General features: G+C 41.8%; 1 protein-coding gene across 2 annotated transcripts; it reads right to left on the bottom strand.

Moving 5' to 3' along the window:
* Window positions 1–224: 224 nt before the first annotated feature.
* On the bottom strand, window positions 225–18,739 carry EED (embryonic ectoderm development). 2 transcript variants are annotated; one of them, XM_074860404.1, is made up of 12 exons: window positions 18,609–18,739; window positions 15,611–15,763; window positions 10,152–10,244; window positions 8,069–8,134; window positions 7,205–7,330; window positions 7,007–7,088; window positions 5,334–5,425; window positions 4,287–4,420; window positions 3,070–3,175; window positions 2,146–2,304; window positions 1,623–1,696; window positions 225–553 (listed from the first exon to the last, which is right to left on the bottom strand). In XM_074860404.1, exons 1-12 carry the CDS (start codon window positions 18,735–18,737, stop codon window positions 427–429), a joined length of 1,341 nt encoding a protein of 446 aa, XP_074716505.1. In that variant the 5' UTR covers window positions 18,738–18,739; the 3' UTR covers window positions 225–426. The 2 variants fall into 2 exon arrangements, with proteins under 2 accessions (XP_074716505.1, XP_074716506.1); XM_074860405.1 differs by lacking the exons at window positions 5,334–5,425; window positions 7,007–7,088.
* Between the last annotated feature and the right edge of the window lie 1,903 nt (window positions 18,740–20,642).

The raw sequence follows: 20,642 nt of genomic DNA, 5'->3' as shown, positions 1-20,642 counted from the left end.
TTATACTATATTCTTAAGTGAAGTATTTTCTTTGTGTGGTCCCTGGACAAGATTCAATAGCTTCGTTAGGTTTTCAGTCAAAAAGGCACAAACCCAGCTGCAAGCATACACAACCCAAATTTCTAGCAAGTTACTGTGTATTTGTGATAGCTATACGCAAAGCAATTTCAGAGGCCATAAGTGAAAACTCATTGTGGGAAATAATTAAAATGGACAATCCAGAAAACTTTACAAAAATACTTCTTTTTATTAAAAGCAGCAATTTCAAGCAGAACAATACACAGAATGTAAACATCACTAAGTTCAGCTCCAGCCTGCCGAACCTTTGAGAAAGTCTACACTAAATGCATCTACTGTACTAGCGAGTTAACAGACTATATTATAATTTGAAAATATATTTTCTACTTTGAATTAAGAAAAAGTAATTTATCGTAGTCTGTCCCAGCGCCAGATACTGGCATCGTCACACACAGCTATAAGGATACTACTGTCCCTGCTAAAACTGGTTTGTCGAATGGCAGCAACACATTTAGGATGGGTAAGAGTCGTACACCTATAAATAAAAAAAAATTATTCAGCTGCAGTGTTAAATCTGCACTTGGTACTACATTATGGAGCACTGTTTCACCAACCTCTTTCTTATGTGACCTAGGAGGAGCTGAAGGGCAACAGGATTATGCCCTTCCTGGTGTATTTTATATTCCAAATGTGGATTTGGGAAAGCAGTAATTTCCTGTGTGCCCACCACCATTTCTCATCCACCCAATTTTCATTGAAGCACTGACTGAAAGCTTATTAAATCATATTATTCAGGACTTCAGCAATGTTCTCTCCCAGTGGTTAGGAAGAAAATATTGTAATTGGGTGATTAAAGACTGCAGCATTTTCAGGAACTTCATATGTTTGTGTATATACACACACACACATTTATATAGATTACATACATCTAAAATATGTAAACATCAGTTTATATAATTATATAGCGTACATACAAATATTATGCCTATATTTATATACATAGTGTATATACATTTTATACACATTATGTTTAGGGTTTTGGTTTGTTTTTTTGCATTTGTATGGTTTTTTTATATACACACACACACACATATATATAAGACTTGCTGTAAAATTGCCTGGCCACACAGGTGAGGAACTGGAAAGCCGCACTGTTTTCTCTACGTTGTGCTCATAGCTAACCTTTATACTTCCATTACTCTAGTTCCTTCCCCTATTTCTCCTCTGTCATGTGCTACAGCACATCTTCTCTTAATTGCTCTGTAAATTTTCCACCTTAATTAGCTTGTAAGCTCTTTGAGGAACATATTGTGTTTTACTGTATCTACATATGGTACCCAGCACAATCTAACTGGGGCCTCTTGGCAATACTGTAATATAAATAATAAATCAGTAAAAAGTAATAAAATTTATTAAATCAGTAAAAAATAATAAATGTTAACCTTCAGGAGCTCAGAATGTTTATTTACCTAGTAGTTAAAATGGAAAGTGACTACTACTGTTAAAGAATTTCTACAGTTCCCTTTCTTTCAGTAAAGGAAAAAGGAAAGTTCCCCAACTCCCTGTCTTAACAAAAATAAAATTACAAAAAAGTAAGTACTTACTTGGCTTTATGAGGATCCTCTATATCTAAATCCCAGACATAAAGTTTGCCAACCTGATTGCCCAGAGCAAGCATCTTTAAAAGAAAGCAGAGGATATAAAAGTTTTAAAATACTAACTCAAAGAATGGAAGCCAGAATTTTATAAAAGCTCTATAGCTGATAAATTGTGTGTGAATGTTTGAACATGAATGACTTAATGAGTTTGTTGGAGGGGCTAGAAATGCTGTAAAATTTGCCTCCTTTCGTCCACTTTATTACCCATCCCTGCAGATGGGGGAGTAAGATATCGGTAAACATACCCTTGATGGAAAATAAATATTTATTTGGTGGAATTTTTTCCACCAGGCAGAACCCAGAATGAGAAATCCGGGGCTCTGCTATTTTCCTATAAAGCCCCTTGCAGCAAATCATTCTGCTCCTCACACATCACATCGCAGGAACCGAGACATTCTATGCCCATAAGTATGGAATCAGTGAAAAGTTACGCACCTTCAAACACAGCAAAGTCCAAGCTCACACATACCTTTTGCCAGAAATCCATTGAAAACCTCATGTACCATATATCACACTGGCTGTAATCAAATCTCCCAAGGATGGTTACGTTTGACTCACTGGGCTTGATTTTATCGATATCATCTTCCATTTTCCCAGGTTTCCAGCACACAATGGCATTTTCACAAGACTGGGGGGAAACAATGAAAACAAAATCACCTATATTTACAATTTATACTGCACATTCAGTCTAACTATAAATATAACCAAACATTTTGTCTCATGGCTTCCCCAATGACATTAAAAGAAGTACAACAGAAAATCTCACCTCTGCCCTTAGATCACAGCCCCATCACCAACAACACATCACTGCCCATCGCTGGGAGCCTGCTGCCCTCACAGCCTTGCCAGATAACAGGGCTGCAGGAGCCCTCCCTCACCCAGTTCAGAGGAAGGCAACCAGATGTGCTCAAACACACTTCAAGGAGCAGTTTAAATTAACCTTTTGAGGATTGTTCACCCAACTCCTTCAACCAACAGGACCGTGCACGCATCAGTTTCTGGCAACGAGGCAGTTGGATCGCCTAGTTTAAGATCTGCAAGCAGATGGACTACTGGACACAGCACATTAAACCAAGTTACACCATTATGGGAACCCTCATTTCTCCCTTTAGCAGCAGGACCCCTCAGCAGTACCTTTATATTCTCTTTCTGTACCTTCCGTGTAGATTCTGGTTAGCTGCTATCCCTGTGCTTTTAGCAGAGGTACAGCTGTAATAATAATTTTACTTTTTAAGTACAAGCTGCTTATCCACACATCCTGCCAGTTGACAAAATTCACAATACACTCCATAAAATCATTTGACACAGCACAGTAATTTAACCTAAGACCCCCTAGTAAAACTTCTATTGTTTAAGATCCTCAAAACTAGCAGATAAAAAACTGCAACATTACCTTGGAAAGAATTAGATCTCCCAACCATCGTACACAGTCAACATAGTTTCTATGTATGTCTCTCGTAGAAAAGTCAGGGAAGTGAATTTTCTGGGAAATAAAAGGCCTATGAAGAAAATTGCCAGGTGAGGTTCAGAGAAACACAGAAGCACAAGTCTAATTTTTAACAGCCAGTTTTAACACATCTCGATGTTAAAAGGACAAGCCTTTTTTTTTGTTTTAACAGTTTTATAACAAAGTAGATTTTGTATGCTTTTTTTTTAAATACTAATGGAAACAGTCCCTGTTTTCACCCTCATTCCTAATCAAATAACTAGTCTCTCGTGAACAAGACTGTGCAGAAACAGTGCTGACCAAAGCCACTCCTTCAGATACTGAATACAGCTCCTGTTGCCAAATACTTCAAGAATTAAAGCTCAGTTTTCCTGATGCTGCTTCTGCAACATCTAAATTGTTAAATAGAAATGCACACTATAAAAAAAAAAAAAAAATCATCATTTTGAAAAAAGCACGCTAAAAAAAGCATCATTTAATATTTGGTAACATTACCAAAAAAAGCGAGAGTATTTTCACAGCTAGTCTCACTGCTGAACATGTTCAGTGTGTTTTAGACTCTTCAATTCTCTCAATGGTTTAACTGGAAGTTAAGATTAAAAAGTTGAGGAACTTCATAGAGGAGGATTTATCTATCATGTATCTAATTTCTATGCTTATGGACAATTTACTCATATCTGAGGTCAGATCAGAGAATGATGAAAATTAAGGTTATTACTACATAAACAGCTTTGTCTCCACCCCAAAGTCAAATAACAGATAAAATAATTAGTAATAACTACTCAATATAAAACTATTTGCTACATTTAATTACACGGATTTGATTCCTTCCTAGAAATTTTGAGGTAAGAGAAAGAAAAGCCATTGACATCTTGAAACACTGTGAAATAAAAGCTTTAATTAAGAAGGATAGAGATAATAATTCCAGATTATTTTCTAGCAAAGCAGATAAGAAATAATTAAGATAATAATTAAAAATAGAAGTGTCAGGACTTTGAATTCAACCACCAAGAAGACACATCTTGTAGAGATTCAGTATCCAGCACAATCCCCCAGTCACTCACTATCCCCAAAAACTCCCAACTTGGATAGGAATTAACCTGGGCCACTGGTGAGAATATTCATGTTTTGCAAAGACAGTCAAGAAGATGAAGACTACATACCTGTTGGTTTTATTTGGGTTGTACTCATAAGACTCTTTGATAGCATTTATCATTCTCTTGGAATTAATTCTCCAGAGTTTTAGAGAGTGATCCATCCCACAGGACATGATTTTTTCACCAAGAAGATCATAATCCTATGTATATGAAATAATTTTGAGGACCCCCAGCCTAAGCTGCATTATAACAACTCAGATTTTATTCCATCATTTCCATCAAAAAAGCATTTTTGGCTTAGAGAATGCAGTAAAACTGTGTATTTCAAACAGAAAAATACTAATAACTTAATCCTGCTCACTGCAAAGCACCACAGTATCTTAATAATTATATTTACTCTCTCTCAAGAACGAGAGGCATATTCAACAGCACTGACAGACAATGAATCTAGGGCTAGTGCTCCTCCCTCAGTAAATTCCCTAGGTTTCATTTTATGGAGCAACTCTGGCAGAATTCCAGGGTGATGACTATTTAGAACCACAAGAGAATAATACAAAGTCAGGTTTCATATAGATGCACCCCTCACCTTTCAGGTCACACAACAGGAATGGAAACAGCTCTTAAGAGCAGCGTATTAGAAGTCAACTATTCTAGTTGATAACTGCTGGGTACCAGTGTCTGTTCACAGCCACTGAAAAGCAGCATAACTCACCTGAAATAACTTATTTCCTTCACTACCATGTCTCTCAAGGCTTATTTGTTCTTGCTGCTTTGGCTTGATAAGACCTCAAGAACTTCAAAAGTGGGACCATCATGAAAACTTTTTACTCTTTCTAGCCCCACTGAGCTCTATTTTGTTTACTTCTAGGCTGCACTGTGAGAAAACTAGCTAGACAGAAAGCGAACACCTGTCCTGTATATTGAGAGGTGGCCCGATCAATCAAACCACCTTAGATTTAAACTTGCCTATCCCCTTAAAACAGTATTTATGCACTTCAGGTTTTTTTTAAGTAAGTATAATATCAAAACAGTGCACAAGAGGATAAAATTTGCATATTGTAGGCTTACTACCCTTTGTAAATCTAGATCACTGCCCCACAGTCTTCCACTTACTGCACTTAACACCTCATCCCTGTGCCCTTCTACTCCTCCAAATATTGCAACCAGCGTGTCTGTCTGGATGTTCCACAGTCTCAATGCATGATCTATAAAGAACAAATAAAATTACATGCTGCTTTTTATATGTACATATGAATAATATAATTCAGCTTAACTACTTTCAATAACAGGTGTTCATGTAAACATCAAAAAGGCACTTAATTCTTCTTCACTTGTAAGAAACAACGGAACTGCGTTAACTAAAATTGCCATTACAACTAAACTATTGTTAAGAGTAATTCTGTAATTGAGAAAGTGTGTCTACCCCCCACCCCTAGGGACAGCTTCTAGCAAAAATATACTTGGATCTTTAGACCATCCAAAAAGCAAAGAAGAGCCTGATCTTGGACAAATATGCTTTTATTCAGTCTTATCTCAAAAACAATTTTATGTATCAAAAAATGCTAGAATTCCTTTCAGCCATTCTTACATTAGCATTCAGAGAAGTTTTGATTTTCTGTTTTTTTAACCTTTAAAATATTATTCTTTATTAACCCCAGACTGTAGGGATGGGAGAAGTTGTTTCTATAAAAAATATGTATTCCTAAATCAGACTAATCCACTTGTTTAAAGAAAGTTTTAACAATTTCTAATGAAGAACCTCTACTGTATTTCTCATTTGGAAATGGGAGCCTCTAGTGCCTTTCCCTCTTGGATTCCACAAGAACACTGCACTGAATTACAGCAACACCAGCTGGAAGGCCACACAGTCCCAAGTATTTTCCTCTTTTTCTACTCATCTCTTAGCCAAGCAGTTCTGAGACCCCAGTACTCTCCTGCCTCATGCCTTCTTGAAGATAGTACCTGGTCCAGAGATTGCACATTAAAACTTGTAGTACTACAGCTGATGTCAAGATGTTATTTAAAAGAGAACCTAAAAAATATACAGAACTCAAGAAATTCAGCGTTACAGACCCACAGCACAAACTTGACAGCTGCAAGAATCAGAGAGGTTCCCAACTCCTGTTCTCTTGTAGCTTCATCAGTAATACCGAATACGCTAAAGTCAAAAGTCCCCTTATGTGAATGTTTCCAACTTGAGCACTCCTGAAGGCTTGCTCTTGCAGATCAAGCATGCCCTTACTTCACAGAACAGTCAAGATTAGGAAGTTGTGACTCTTGAAATGTTCTGGACAAGCCCATAAGACACCATACCAAAACCCCACTTCTCCCTTCACTAATATGCTTTTTACACAAAGTCCAATTAAAGTCAGAGCTGCTCCTGAGCAACAGAGAATCGAAGTTTTCCCCATGAACACGATGGTGAATGCTGTCTGTGACATTAAGACATCCCCACTAGATGGCAACATGATTCAACAACTGAAAAAAAAATTAACTCGACTGTTAGAAAGGGAAGAGCAACCCCAATGCTCATGTTCCTTCTTTCCTAAAAGCAGCACTGTTCGCAATCCCTTTGCACCACAGGTGGAGTTATGTTTATTGTAGGCCATGGATTTAATATGTACAAGATATATAGCCACAAGAGCAAGATTTGCTCTCAAATTTCAAGGTAAACTTGTTCAGTGCCATTCATAAAAAAATCATGAAGGTTTTGGCCATTTTCAAGACCAAAATCCAATCCAAAGTATCCTGATTTACACAAAAACAAAAGAGGTTTTTTTCCTCACCTTTGCTTACAGATAAAAGGAGATTTGGATCTCTTGGATGGAATTTCAGTTCATTGATTGCATTTCCATGGCCCACGTAGTGCTGGGATAGAATTCAGAGACCAAGTTATCATTTCCCCTCATGTTTATGTATTTAGAAGACATAAGTTTCATGCCTTACTGAAACGCAAGCTGTAACTCAAAGTCTGGAGCACTCACCTTTATACACTGCATTGTAATAGGATTAATTATCCTAATAATACCCCTGGACCCTGCCACAGCCAGAAGAGGATGGCTTGTATTGCTATCATATGTCCACGCACAGGTATAGAAATTTTCATCTGCCTACAACATCTCACATTAAGGAACACAGAAGAAACAGATTTTATTTTTTTAAAAACAATGTGATTTTTTAAGTAAACTTGTTGCTATTTTATGTAAGTGCCCAGGAGTCTCTGCTGGAGGCAATAAGAAAAAGATACATATTTGATTATGTATCTATGCAGATACAAGCACCATCACCTTTTCTATAGATGCCAGTTTCCTCACTTCTGTTCCATAACATACAAGGAACTCGTTCTCTCTCTCGGCATCACTTTCCAACCTCTTTCTCCAAAACATCCAAAGATTTGGAATAAAAGGAGGATGAATCAAGACAGAGTTCACAAGTTACTGACTTGTGTACTGCAAATGATCAACACGAGTTATTACCACTTCAGAGCATGAAACATGATTCTTAGGCTTTAAACCCAGTTCCAATTTACCGGGAAACTGAGACTACTGTAAAGCAGTGAATATGAAACGTTACACAAATATTAGTGTTGGGAAGATTAAACTGACGGAGAATCAGTTTTCAAATATTTTAATACAGCATGGTCCATGAGTCTGCGTTTTTAATATTTTCTCAATAGGAGGGACTCTAGGATGTGGGAAGGAGGTAAGACTTGGACCTAACATAAGGAATGTGTCACATGAGCAAAGTATTAAATCACAGACAAAACCTTCACATGCTTTTTCCTACAAAGCCTCTTCATTTTTGATGAACAGGAAGCAAACAAGTGGCTTTTAAACTTAAAAGGATACATCAGCATCCACATAGGACTGCAACAGACGGATTTCACCTTGGGAATGACATTCATATAAAGTAACCTGGAGAAAAAAAAAAAGGGAGAGATTTCTGCTTACTTGTCATATATTTCAAAAGGAAATCACATGCACCTGTATATTCACTTCCTGATGGGGAGACATAGTGTGTCTTATGGCTTAGATCTCATCCATCACCTGTTTGTTTCCAACAAGTGGAAATGGTTCGGTAAAAGAATGCTCACAGCAATTTCAGTGAAGCACCACTCCAGGACTTGTCAGCAGTCCTTCCCAGATACACGTATCTATTATTTGAACTGTCTTAGTAAGATTAAACTCTATTTGGAATCAGTTACTGCAGCCATCTGTATTAGGTTTGTGTGGCAAGGTTTTGGTAGCAGGGGGCTACAAGGGTGGCTCCTGTGAGAAGCTGCTAGAAGCTTCCCCCATGTCCGATGGAGCCAATGCCAGCCGGCTCCAAGATGGACCCACCACTGGCCAAGGTCGAGACCATCAGTGACGGTGGTAGCATCTCTGGGATAACATATTTAAGAATGGGGAAAAAAACTGCTGCGCAACAGCAGCAGCAGAGAGCAGTGAGAATATGTGAGAGGAACAACTCTGCAGACACCCAGGTCAGTGAGGAAGGAGGGGCAGGAGGTGCTCCAGGAGCCAGAGCAGAGATTCCCCTGCACCCCGTGGTGCAGCCCATGGTGAGGCAGCTGTGCCCTGCACCCAGAGAGGTCCACGGGGGAGCAGAGACCCACCTGCAGCCCAGGGAGGACCCCACGCTGGAGCAGTGGGATGCCTGAAGGAGGCTGTGACCCCGTGGGAAGCCCACGCTGGTGCAGGCTCCTGGCAGGACCTGTGGCCCCATGGAGAGAGGAGCCCACGCTGGAGCAGATTTGCTGGCAGGACTTGTGACCCCGTGGGGGACCCACGCTGGAGCAGCCTGTTCCTGAAGGACTGCACCCCGTGGGAGCAACCCACGCTGGAGCAGTTCATGAGGAGCTGCAGCCCATGGGAAGGACTCACACTGGAGTCATGGAGGACTGTCTGCTGTGGGAGGGACCCCACGCTGGAGCAGGGGAAGAGCATGAGGAGGAAGGAGCAGCAGAGAAAATGTGTGATGAACTGACCTCAACCCCCATTCCCCATCCCCCTGCGCCACTCAGGGGGAGGAGGTCAAGAAACGGGTAGTGAAGTTGAGCCTGGGGAGAATGTGTTTTTAAGATTTGGGTTTTATTTCTCATTATCCTACTCTGATTAGATTAGTAATAAATTAAACTAATTTCCCCAGGTCGAGTCTGTTTTGGCTGTGATGGTAATTGCTGTGTGATCTCTCCCTGTCCTTATCTCGACCCATGAGCCTTTCGTTATATTTTCTCTCCCCTGTCCAGCTGAGGAGGGGAGTGAGAGAGCAGCTTTGGTGGGCACCTGGCATCCAGCCACGGTCAACTCACCACACCATCTCTAATATGACTTGGTCTTTTAATGAGCCATTCATACTTTGTTTAATCTTAGTTTAGCACTTTTAGTAACTGCCAGGTGGAACAAACCTGGAAATGAAAGGCTTCTTGTTTATTCACACCACTTGCATAGAATGCACTTCAGGAGTTATTTTCAAGACTGAAATGACATAGACCCTTGTTCAGAAAAAGCCTATAAATTCACTCCACACAGGCCATTAATTTAGTTACTGAGCTGCCTGGCATCACTGCAGACACTTCTCATCCCATTTTAGAACATATGACCTTTTGGAAACAATAACATCTGTGAGGAGTAATTTTAGTGAGAAGATACATTTATGCACCTCTCTTCCTTATCCCATGTTTATATTACTGAAGGATTTTTTTCTTTACTATATAGGCTAATTCCCAAATAGCTAACACATGACTTCATAAAACAGTCCAGAGGATGCAACTCTCCCAGATAACAGATGCCACAAACCTCAGAAATAAAACTTTCTATATGAAGTATCCCATGTCTGCACCAAACACAGGTAAAGGGTTTGGCTGAAAAAAAAAAAAGAATGCAGGCAGAACCACACAGAAGGGCTTATGGTTAAAAACACATTACTCACTCTGTTGCTGCCTACAGTGGCAAAAACGAGAGGATCACCTTCTTTACTGTGCCAGTTAAACTGGACTCCAAACAAAGGCTGACCATGGTCCTCCTGTAGATGTAAAGTAAATGAGAGACAAAAAAAGATAAAACCCACAAGCATATTACCATGAAATTCAGCTGTGGTGGTAAACAGCTTGGTATGTTTTCCTCCTGAAACTACTGGGTTCACATCCAGTATAATTTCAGGTAGCGAACAGTTAAAAAGAACAGTTTTGTAACATCACATTTTAACTTTGCTGTCATAAGGAAGGTTAAAGGAATATTCTGACACACCCCCATTTTCCTCCCCAGCAAGCTTTAAAAAGTGAAGAACTGTTGTCTCAGTTATGGCCAGAAGCTGGCGGAACTCCTGAGTTATATTTGCAGCGCTACTACTTTGTTTTGCAAATTTCAACAAGGCAACCTCTGCATCTAAGGCCACATCTATATGCATTTTTATATTGTTATAATTACTTCCACACAAGGATTTACAACTAGACAGAGGAGAATTATTAGGACAGAGAAGAATTATACTGGTATAAAGGTGGAGAAGGGCCACATTTCGTTATTACAGCAGTTAGGTTTTGCAACTTATCACAGACACGACGAACTCTCCCCAGCATGCCACAATGCTGCTGCAAAGTTCACGTCTACAAAGTGTTTTCAGATTGCCTTCACAAACAGTTACCAGAGAAATGCCAAGTATTATTTTTATGCAGCTTACATCAGTTTAATAGAGAAAGAAAAGAAGCAGATATGTTTATGAATTGTGATGAATATGGTGGTGCTTGTTAATAATTGATAACAGTATTTTGGCCTGTCCTGACAGGATGTTTTCAGTAAGAATAATGTTCATTAAAGTGCCTCCCCACAGGGGACTGTCTGGGACAGTGCAGGCAGGAAGGAAGTGTCTCATGACGGCTGCTAAGCAGCCTTCAAATGGCAGTGCTTCAGAGACAACACCAGAAATATTAGCCTGGAAGCTCTGGCCTAGCCAAGAACCAAAGAATAAACCTGAGGAGGGGGTATGGGTGGGAAGTCCAACACTAGTCAGAAAAAGAAAGGTAAGGAAGTCTGGAATAATTTAAAATAGCATTATTTACTGAGAAAGGCACTATCTGTCATTAACAGAAATAGCTAGAAGAGTGGAAAGAGAAGGGATAAAATCTTTCAGAGATGGAAGGCCCTCCTGCAATTCTTAAAGAGAGGTAACAACTTTCAAAGCTCAATACACATTTAAAAGAATTGCTCAAAGTTTAACTGGAAGTATTACCCATCATAACATGAAAGAACAGACTAGTGGCTTTATGTGATGAGGGATATGGGATATCAGCAAAGGGAAAAGTAGCAAGGTTATTAGTGACCCCAGGACAGAAGAAAAAAGCAGGTATTCAGCATCTGTAAAGCATTATAGTTTAATTAGAGATGAAGAATGAGGAAAATTCTATGCCATAAAACTGCATACACAAGGCCGTGATTTTTAGTGTCCAATAAAGTAATGAATTTTACTTTCTAGGCTTATTTTTGAGTGTATTTAAGTCTTCCTTCAAGAGAATGGCTGAGAGGTCAAATACAGAATAGTTTAAAAAGATTACCCACCGATAATTAGTTGGATTTGAATTTCTGCGTGAAAGAGTTCATGCTAGTGAATACAGAGGGCTTTTGACTCACTGCATGAAGATACCACAGGTAAAATGCATGGATTCTTACTGCTTTATTACAGAGACATATTAGCAGGTTTTGCACTTGTTTTTCCAGAGTAACCTTGTTCTCTGTCATGTGCACCCTTTCTGATATTTAGTGAAATGGGAAGAGTGAAGAGGAGGATGTTTTTCCCCTTCAAGATAGGATATTTTTCCAGCCTAAGTTGTGATAAGTTTGTGATTTTCTAGGTAGGATCCAGACCAAGGCAATATGTAATAAAGAGAGATACAACAGAGAGCTCTACTGTTTCTATATTTCTGTATTTGAGTACATACCTAAAGTATTTAGTCAGCTTTTTCACAGACAACCTATTTCCCTGGAAAAATTACTCTGCGAGACAAATGCCTTTAGACTACTTGTACCATCTGCACTACATTCCTCACATTGAGTGCTACAACCTCCAAGAGCCCGACCATACACATTGCAGCTTTTCTGGTGTTTAACAGATAAGGAGTAAGGCAGAGGCTCTTGCAGGAAGTCACTAGGGTATCTGAAGAAGTTATGCTCATCTCATTTAAACCACCATCATGTTTAGTGGTCAGAGACAGCATATAGCTATTTTGATAATACGTGTCCACTGTAATTTTTGTCCCAAATGCTAAACAATGAAGCGGATTTTTAAAGACATTACACTTTTAGGTGCTGCACATTATGGTTACCCTGAGATGCCAAGTATGTCACAGAAATCTGACCACTGGTTTGTACAGACAGAAGAGTGACCCACATGCTGGTCCAAAAGTAGAATTGTGAAATGCTGTCCTGACCTTGGTATGAATAAAGGGCACAAAACCCAAAGTACTCAGGTTCTTCATGCACCAGAGAAAGAAGGCAGAGGAGAAAACAGACCTACAATTGTTACAAAAGCAAATGAATAATAATCAATGATTAGCTCTGCCCTTACTCACTCAACGCCAACTCAGGTTCAGTCAGAGAGTAAGACTAGACCTGTTTTTAGACTGAAGGCAGTGAAGTAAATGCTATGCCAATGCAAAAAAATAATCACCTGTAACTACATGAATCCATTTTAATATGCCATCACCCACACTGCCAGCGGGGAACCAACTGACCACACGTGCATTTCCAGTTCCCTGAAGTGGAAGCAAGCCATTACTGGCACTGGTTTTAGTTACCTCTCCTTTATGCATCAACAAGCTAGAATCCTGCATGTGGTTGGTCACCGATTCCCAGCTCAAGGGACAGCGAGTAGAAGCTGAGAGACAACACCAGACTGCTAACAACCACTGAGCTACACCCTAAGCAAAAGCAAAGGGCAGGGCAAACAATAGCATCGTTTCAAAGGGAGCACATCAAGGCAGAATATACACAGTTCTTTGCTGGAAGATCTATAAGCAAAACATATATGGATGTATGTGAGGACGTGTGTCTGTTAGCTGTATAGGCTTATTTATAAGCTACATTTCCATTCAGCCCACAGACAGCAAAGATATCTCAGTACACCTTACAGTAACTTAGTACTGCTAAAAGGAAAAAAAAGGCAGTTTTTTATTTCCTGTCATTTTCCAAGTTATATTTTTGTTTTCCTGATGCTTAAGTTTCACCCAAAATAACTTCCACAGTAGTATTTAAAAAGCATATTTAGCAAGCACTGAGTTTTTCAGGCTGAATCACAACCATTTAACATTCAAAGCAGATGGTTATGGACATATTTCTTTGTTTCCCCAAGGAAAAGAAGTAAAAAGCAAACTGAGAGGAAAAAACAAGAGTAGGAAAGTGAAAAAACACATAATATATACATCCCTAAAGAATATTAAAATTAATTTCCATGTCTTTAAATCATGTTGACTCTTCACTAATTGCAGTACATGCACCTTACAGTATAGTTCAAAGATATATAAACTATGGGATATACGATGGGATATCCAAAGAGTCACAAGTGTCTTTCTGAACCCATATACAACATTCAACTGTTAGAGTTTATCTCCATAGTATCTGCAAATTAGTATGGAAGAACTGAAAAAAAACAAAAGAAGAGAGGCTTCCTCAAACATGAAGTAAAAAGGAGTTACCAAATTTGGCTGCTACCTAGTCTTTGTATTAACATGCATGTTTATTATTATTAGCATTAATTTCAGTTCAAAGAGAAATGGGAAAAAGAAGATAATAAAAATAACCCACTTAGCTGAAACGCTACATTTATTCCTTCACAGCTTGATTCCACTTGCACGGGAATCTGTTCCCAGGCCCTGATCTAAATCCACGGAAGTCAGGGATTGCTTAACTTCATAGGGTGGTCTTTTGGGTCACCCTATAGCGAGGCCTGGGTTGAAATTGGGATGAGGGAATCTTCTGTTTTCCCAGGAGACACTTGAAAAGTACTAACCCCTTTGGAATATTTGGTCTGCAGATAGAAAACAAATATGCTTAGCAAAACTCAGAACTTGTTAAATGTTTGGGTGCCGAAAGGCCCACGCCTGTGTTTGAAGTATGACTTGAAGCCACAAAAAGCACTATCTGCGGGGGCAGTTCATGCGAATCACAGGAACAGCTGCCTACCTAGGTGAAAATGAAAGAACTTCCCTTCCTCCTACACCCTGAAAGGACTAGAGATAATTTTTATACTTCAAAAAACACATTAACATCAACTTGTTTCCCAGATACTTTTGCCAGTATAGCTTCATACCACAATTTCTCCAGTGGCAAAGCTCATTTAGGAGGTTTCCATGCTCCAAACCTCTCATCCCCTCCTACTCAGCTACCCCAGCATTTCAGCGAGGCAGTCTGAAGCCAAAGTTCAGAAACAGCTACATCAGCACAGCTCAACAGTTAAGTGCGGGGGAACGACAAAAACCTCTTAAAGCAATTCTGCAGCAAACATCCACCATGGAGCTGCACACATTCTCTTGTTAGCTAAATATAAAGTTTAACAAGACTCCCATCTTGTTCCAGACGCAGTATTTTCTTTATTTAGAGATCTTGTAAAAATCAAATTAGATGACATATTTACAGCTTTTGCCACATAAATATCCCACACAAGGCTGGGGAATGAAAGAACAACATCCTGACAGTGTAAAAGAATCAAAGAGAAAATTCATTCAGTTCACCATAGTCTGTCACCAGCGCGGAAGAAAACAATACCACCCCAAAACACAAGAACAGGGAATAAAGACCATGAATCCACATCCCTTAATACCACCAGGTATTATGTGGGAAGATAAATAGACCAGGTGCGAACAGATAATCACAGCACTCATGATAAATTAACTGAATTGCACTATATAGCATTTATGACAATTGCCAAAGGACAGAAGACACCTGATCTGGTAAGTGTGAGGAAAAAGTTACTCCAAGATTGCTGGGTCTTCTTTTTTTTTTTTTAAAAAAACCACATTTCAACGGGAAGAAAAATCTCTACAGGTTCTGTACTTTGCATCAGGTTGTCACAGGTTTTGTTTTATTTTCATTTGTTTATCCAGTTTCTTGTCTTTATCTGAAGCAACCATAGCTTCAATGAAATACACAGTTATATCACACATAACTTTGCAAAACTGTACAAAAAATGGGTGAACTGCAGCACTACCTGCTGTCTCCTATTTCTCAGTGTTCTTTTTCTTCAAAGCTTTAGCCATTCCAAATAGTAAGGGTACTTTCTTCAAATAAGTATGGAATATAATTGTACACAGATATTTAAAAATATCTGTCTTGACACTGTCTCACAGTCAACGCTAATTACCGCCAGCAAAGGTACCCATGTTGAAGCTTACACATACCTACCTTTAGGCTATTTACACATTTGAAGGAATATTTGCACTTCTTTGACTTCCATTTTCCTTTCCCCCAGCTTTTTCTTCCAGGTGCATTAGGAGTGTTTGTTGGTGTATCAGGGCGTTCGGTGTTAGTACCGCTTTCAATACTAACGGCATCATCCTGAAAACATTCAAATTATATAGAATGTAATAAAGATATCATTAACTGCCATATAATTTGAACTAATTATGCAGCACTTGGCCTTTTCACTTTTTCTTCTCCTCCATATGAACAGATCTCCTAGGACTTGGTGTTATTTAGATTCATGTATTTAAATCTATTACTAACATAATAGCATTCCTCCCTAGAAACAGAACATGAGTCACATGAGGACTAATCCAAGAGGGACAGACGTGAACTGTGATCTAGTGAAGTTTCCTCAGAATACTGGTAGCTGCTCTTAAGAAAATGTCTAACGATAAAGTGGTTTCTTTCCCTAGAAAACATCTTTGACGTAGATGAAATGAGTACTTTTGAAGTACTGAAGGAAGAGGCTGTTTGTGTAAAAACATTATGCTTAGCCATACCAAGAATCTAACCATTCTGAGAGACTTCTGGACACCCTCAACAGCATCAGACACAGCACAGCTCTGCAATAAGTCATCCCTGCCACTAGAAGAGGAAGTCCCACCTCTAACTCCTGCTCTTTCCTACATATACTTCCTTTAACTAAAAGCTAAGTCAAAAATAAGAAAATGAAAAATAAAATTAGCTTGCTGTCTGATCAGCTAACTAATCCAACTGGCCCTCCAACTGTCAGCAGCCAGAGCTAAGGTAAGTATGGGGAGAACTGAACAAAAAAAAAAAAAAAAGGGTGTGCAAAACAACCCACCCAGTCCCTGAGCAGTTTCAGATCAGCTTTGGACAATTAACAGAAACTACAATTTCATATGCCGTCTGACTGCAAGACACTACTCAAAAGGGCATTTCTATTCTCTGCATCACCCATCACTGCACACTTCAACTTCACCCGCATCGTAACTGGCAGCCCTGGGTTTCCAATGAGGAAGTTCAGCTTGTTAAAAATAAACTTTTTTTATTTCTTCTTCCCCCTGGCAAGGTAGTCCGTTCACTTTCCATCAGAGTAGCGGGGGGGCAGGTGTGCATGGATCAACTCATCCCAAGGCCATGTGATTTCTAGATCTGAACTAAGGGAGACAGAGGCAGACAACAGCCTGTCACCGGAGGAGATTAAGTGTAACATGAAGCTGCAACAGGAACTCCACTAGGAATAAGGAATAAGGTCAGCTATAAACATTAATACACCAATTCCCACGAAACATTTATTTGTCCCAGTTTCATATCTGTATCAGCAGAACCCAGTAGAGGTGCACTGGTCTTTGTTTGCCCAACAACTCCAAAAATCAGGACATAGAAGAAAAAGGAGGAAAGACAATGCACAGGCCTGTAAATTGAACTGCCCAAACCTGAAGTTATTCCCTTCACGTTGCACCCCTACGAGAGTCAACCCTCCCCTAATACACATAACCAAGTTTAACAATTTTTACCTTTTCCAGTTTCTTGTCCTTTACCCTAAGAAATTTCCGAGCTTGCCAAATTCTCATCTCCCAAGCGCACTTGCTAGCCAGAGCTGTAATACTTCACAAGAATGACATTTTCTCTGGACTAGTCAGATACTGTCAGTGTAAGAACACCAGATACCTGGTACCATGCAACTACACTGAGTATCTGCAACTACAACATAGCCAATGAACTTGCACCCAGGATACCTGTGGAACAAAATACACCCTTTCTCCAAATTGACACTATTATGCCAACTTTTAAACAGAATCCCCATCTTTCAGGAGTAGCGGAGTCCAGTAACCAACTCCTGAAAAGGGAGTCCTTTCACCACCAAGACAGGTCACATTTTCAATAACTAGACAGCCCACATCTGTGGTCACTGACAGTCCACAGCAGACAGCAAAGCAAACCTGAATGCCTTTGCCACCAAATTACACTTGGACTCACAAATGTTGCAGAGCAGTAAAAGAACTCCATAGCAGTGGTGTGGAGCACCTTGAACCTGCCCGTCACCTCACAAGCAGCACTTCCACAGCTTGTGGGGGATGAGGTCCAGATCCCTAACTTTCTGGCTAAGTGCTCTAACCGGAAAAAACCCCACCCTTAATAAAGTTAACACCCAAATAGTATCCACCACTCAGTAACTATGTAAAACGACTGCTAGATACCTTAGATTAAGTTTATCTTTCAAGGACAAAGCTATTCTGTATCAATCACATTACTTTTGTTCTGAACACTAGATTTTAGCCTAATTTAGAGATTACAGTCCTCAGTCCCCGCTGCCTCTTATGCTGACAGGAGCTTATGAGCACTATCCCCTCTTCCTCGTTTACCAAAGGGCTGCACAAATAAATTTATGCTGCTTGTTACTCTGCAACATGACGGTGAAGACACACGACACAAAACTGCAAGAAAGATGGAAAATTTTGCTGGTTTGCAGCAAAAAAAAAAAAAAAAAAAAAAGTAAGTCTGACATTTTGAAGCAGATTTCGAGACAGAGCCCGCTTAAGAGTTTGGGCCTCAAATTCTCCCTCACCCACGTGGAGGAAAAAGTGAGGGTCTCTCCCTCAGACCCACGCTGGTGTCTCCCACCGGGGCCTCCCTCCAACGGCCCGTCTACCTCGGGGGGCTGCCGCCGAGCCGAGCCGAGCCGAGGCGGGCGGGCTGACACCCTCCTCTCCCTCTTCGCCCCCATCCCCTCTCCCGCCTGGGATGCGCCCCGGTGGGGTCGGACGGGGATCTCGGGCCGCGGGACACCCGAGGGGGCTGGCCGGGAGGTCCCCTCATAGTGGGGCCCGGCGGGCGGACGGGGGCCCCTCTCGCCTCAGCGCTCCCCCCCTGCCCCCGCCGCGAGGCCCCGCGGCCGCCGCGCGCGCGCGCGCTCCCGCCTCACCGCCCCTTCCCCCCCCCCGCCCCCCCTCCTTTCCCGGCCCAGCCTCACGTTCTCGTCGCCGGACAGGTCCCCGGGGTTGCTGTTCTCGTCGCTGCTCAGCTTCTGCTTCTTCGCCGGCATCTCACCCCCCACTCCCGCCGCTGCCGCTGCCGCCGGGGCTTCTCCCCGCTCAGACATCTTCCCCGCCCCCCACCCCGCCACGCAGCCGCAAAGCGCGGACGGGGAGGTCGAAACGCTTGCCGTAAAGCACCCCTGCGCCCCGTTCCCCGGCCGGGGAGCGGCGAGCCGCCACACTGCTGAAAAAGCGCTCTTCCCGCGCCCGGCGGCGCGCGGCGCCTGAGGGGCTGGCGGCGCCTCAGGGGGGCCGCTGGCTGAGGGGACGGTGCTGTCCCTGCTCATCTCGGCAAAGCTAGGCGTTACATCAGCCCGGCTTAACAGCATGGAAGCGTAGTAGCACTTTTTATCGCTGCCTGTAGCGCGGCCGTGTGAGGCAGGGCCGGCCGGACACGCGTGGAAGGTAGAAGCAAGCAGTCCCTGGCGCCACGGGTATTAACGGTCCCTCTGTCCATCTTCGTGCAGTTGTCGAGTGCCGTTTCTTGTGCCTCAAGGGGTTTTTGTTCTCTTGCTCTACAAAAGTCATTTAGTCTGAAAACTGTTTTTCTGGAGAGGGAAGATAGGCTCTCCTCTGCTGTCTGCTCCTGTACTCCATGGCAAGTTCCTACTACAGCTATAAACAAAATAACTGCAGTTGCCAGATTTTTATTTATTTCAGAATCCACAGGTCCCTGAGTCATAATAATTATGAACGGTAAAAAAACTTATACCAAAGGGGAAAAGTAATTTGCCCACAGCCATAGTGTCTTATCTGGGGCAGAAACAAGTCTTTCCTCCCTGAGGGAGACATTCCAGTCTCAAAAAGCGATTGCTTTGAGTGCAATGACAGAGGTGAGCCGTGCCCTGAATGTAAAATTTAATGTCGCATAACATTCAGCAATAAAGACAAAAAGATATGCTTTAAATGGTGCATGTTTTTAGCAATAAACAGTCATTCTTTTCATCTGCAGAACTCTAGGCCCCAATGAAGCATTACATAGAATCATAGAATGGTTTGGGTTGGAAGGGACCTTAAAGTTCATCTAGTCCCAACCCCCTGCCATGGGCAGGGACACCTTCCACTAGACCAGGTTGCTCAAAGCCCCGTCCAACCTGGCCTTGAACCATTCCAGAGAGGGGGCAGCCACACCTTCTCTGGGCAACCTGTTCCAGTGTCTCACCACCCTCACAGGGAAGAATTTCTTCCTTACACCCAGTTTGAATCTACTCTCTTTCAGTTTAAAACTGTTACCCCTTGTCCTATCCCTACACCCCCTGATCAAGAGTCCCTCCCCATCTTTCCTGTAGCCCCCTAAGTACTGGGAGGCCGCTCTAAGGTCTCCCCGGAGTCTTCTCCACACTGAACAACCCCAACTCTCTCAGCCTGTCCTCACAGGGGAGGTGCTCCAATCCTCTGATCATCTTCGTGGCCTCCTCTGGACCCACTTGAGCAGGTCCGTGTCCTTATTTTGGGGGCCCCGGAGCTGGACACAGCACTGCAGGTGGGGTCACATGAGTGGAGTAGAGGGCAAGAACCCCCTCCCTCAACCTGCTGGCCACACTTCTCTTCACGCAGCCTAGGATACGGTTGGCTTTCTGGACTTCAAACACACATTGCTGGGTTATGTTGAGCTTCTCATCAACTAACACCCCCAAGTCCTTCTCCACAGGGTTGCTCTCAATCCACTCCTTGCCCAGCCTCTATTTGTGCTTGGGATTTCCCCGACCCACGTGCAGGACCTTGCACTTGGCCTTGTTGAACTTCATGACGTTTACACTGTCCCACCTCTCAAGCCTGTCCAGGTCCCTCTGGATGGCACATCCCTTCCCTCCAGCGTGTCGACCGCACCACACAGCTTGGTGTTGTCAGCAAACTCGCTGAGGGTGCACTCGATCCCACTGACCATGTCACCAAGAGAGATGTTAAACAGCACCAGTCCCAACACCGACCCCTGAGGAACAGCACTTTGGTCTCCACTTGGACATCGA

The sequence above is a fragment of the Strix uralensis genome, chromosome 2, assembly GCF_047716275.1.
Source record: "Strix uralensis isolate ZFMK-TIS-50842 chromosome 2, bStrUra1, whole genome shotgun sequence".
NCBI classification, from domain to species: Eukaryota; Metazoa; Chordata; class Aves; order Strigiformes; family Strigidae; genus Strix; species Strix uralensis.
The sequence above is the reverse complement of the archived record's forward strand: the minus strand, read 5'-3'. Positions and strand labels throughout refer to the sequence as shown.

What these genes read in the sequence shown, in the direction of transcription:
- EED (XM_074860404.1), bottom strand. Translation starts at nt 18,737, where the DNA reads ATGTCTGAGCGGGGAGAAGCCCCGGCGGCAGCGGCAGCGGCGGGAGTG. An exon ending in AATGTGTAAATAGCCTAAAG is followed by an intron (nt 10,245 to 15,610) that starts GTAGGTATGTGT and finishes TTACATCTACAG; the next exon opens with GAGGACCATGGTCAGCCTTT. An exon ending in AGTCCTATGTGGATGCTGAT is followed by an intron (nt 7,331 to 8,068) that starts GTATCCTTTTAA and finishes GAGATGTTGTAG; the next exon opens with GCAGATGAAAATTTCTATAC.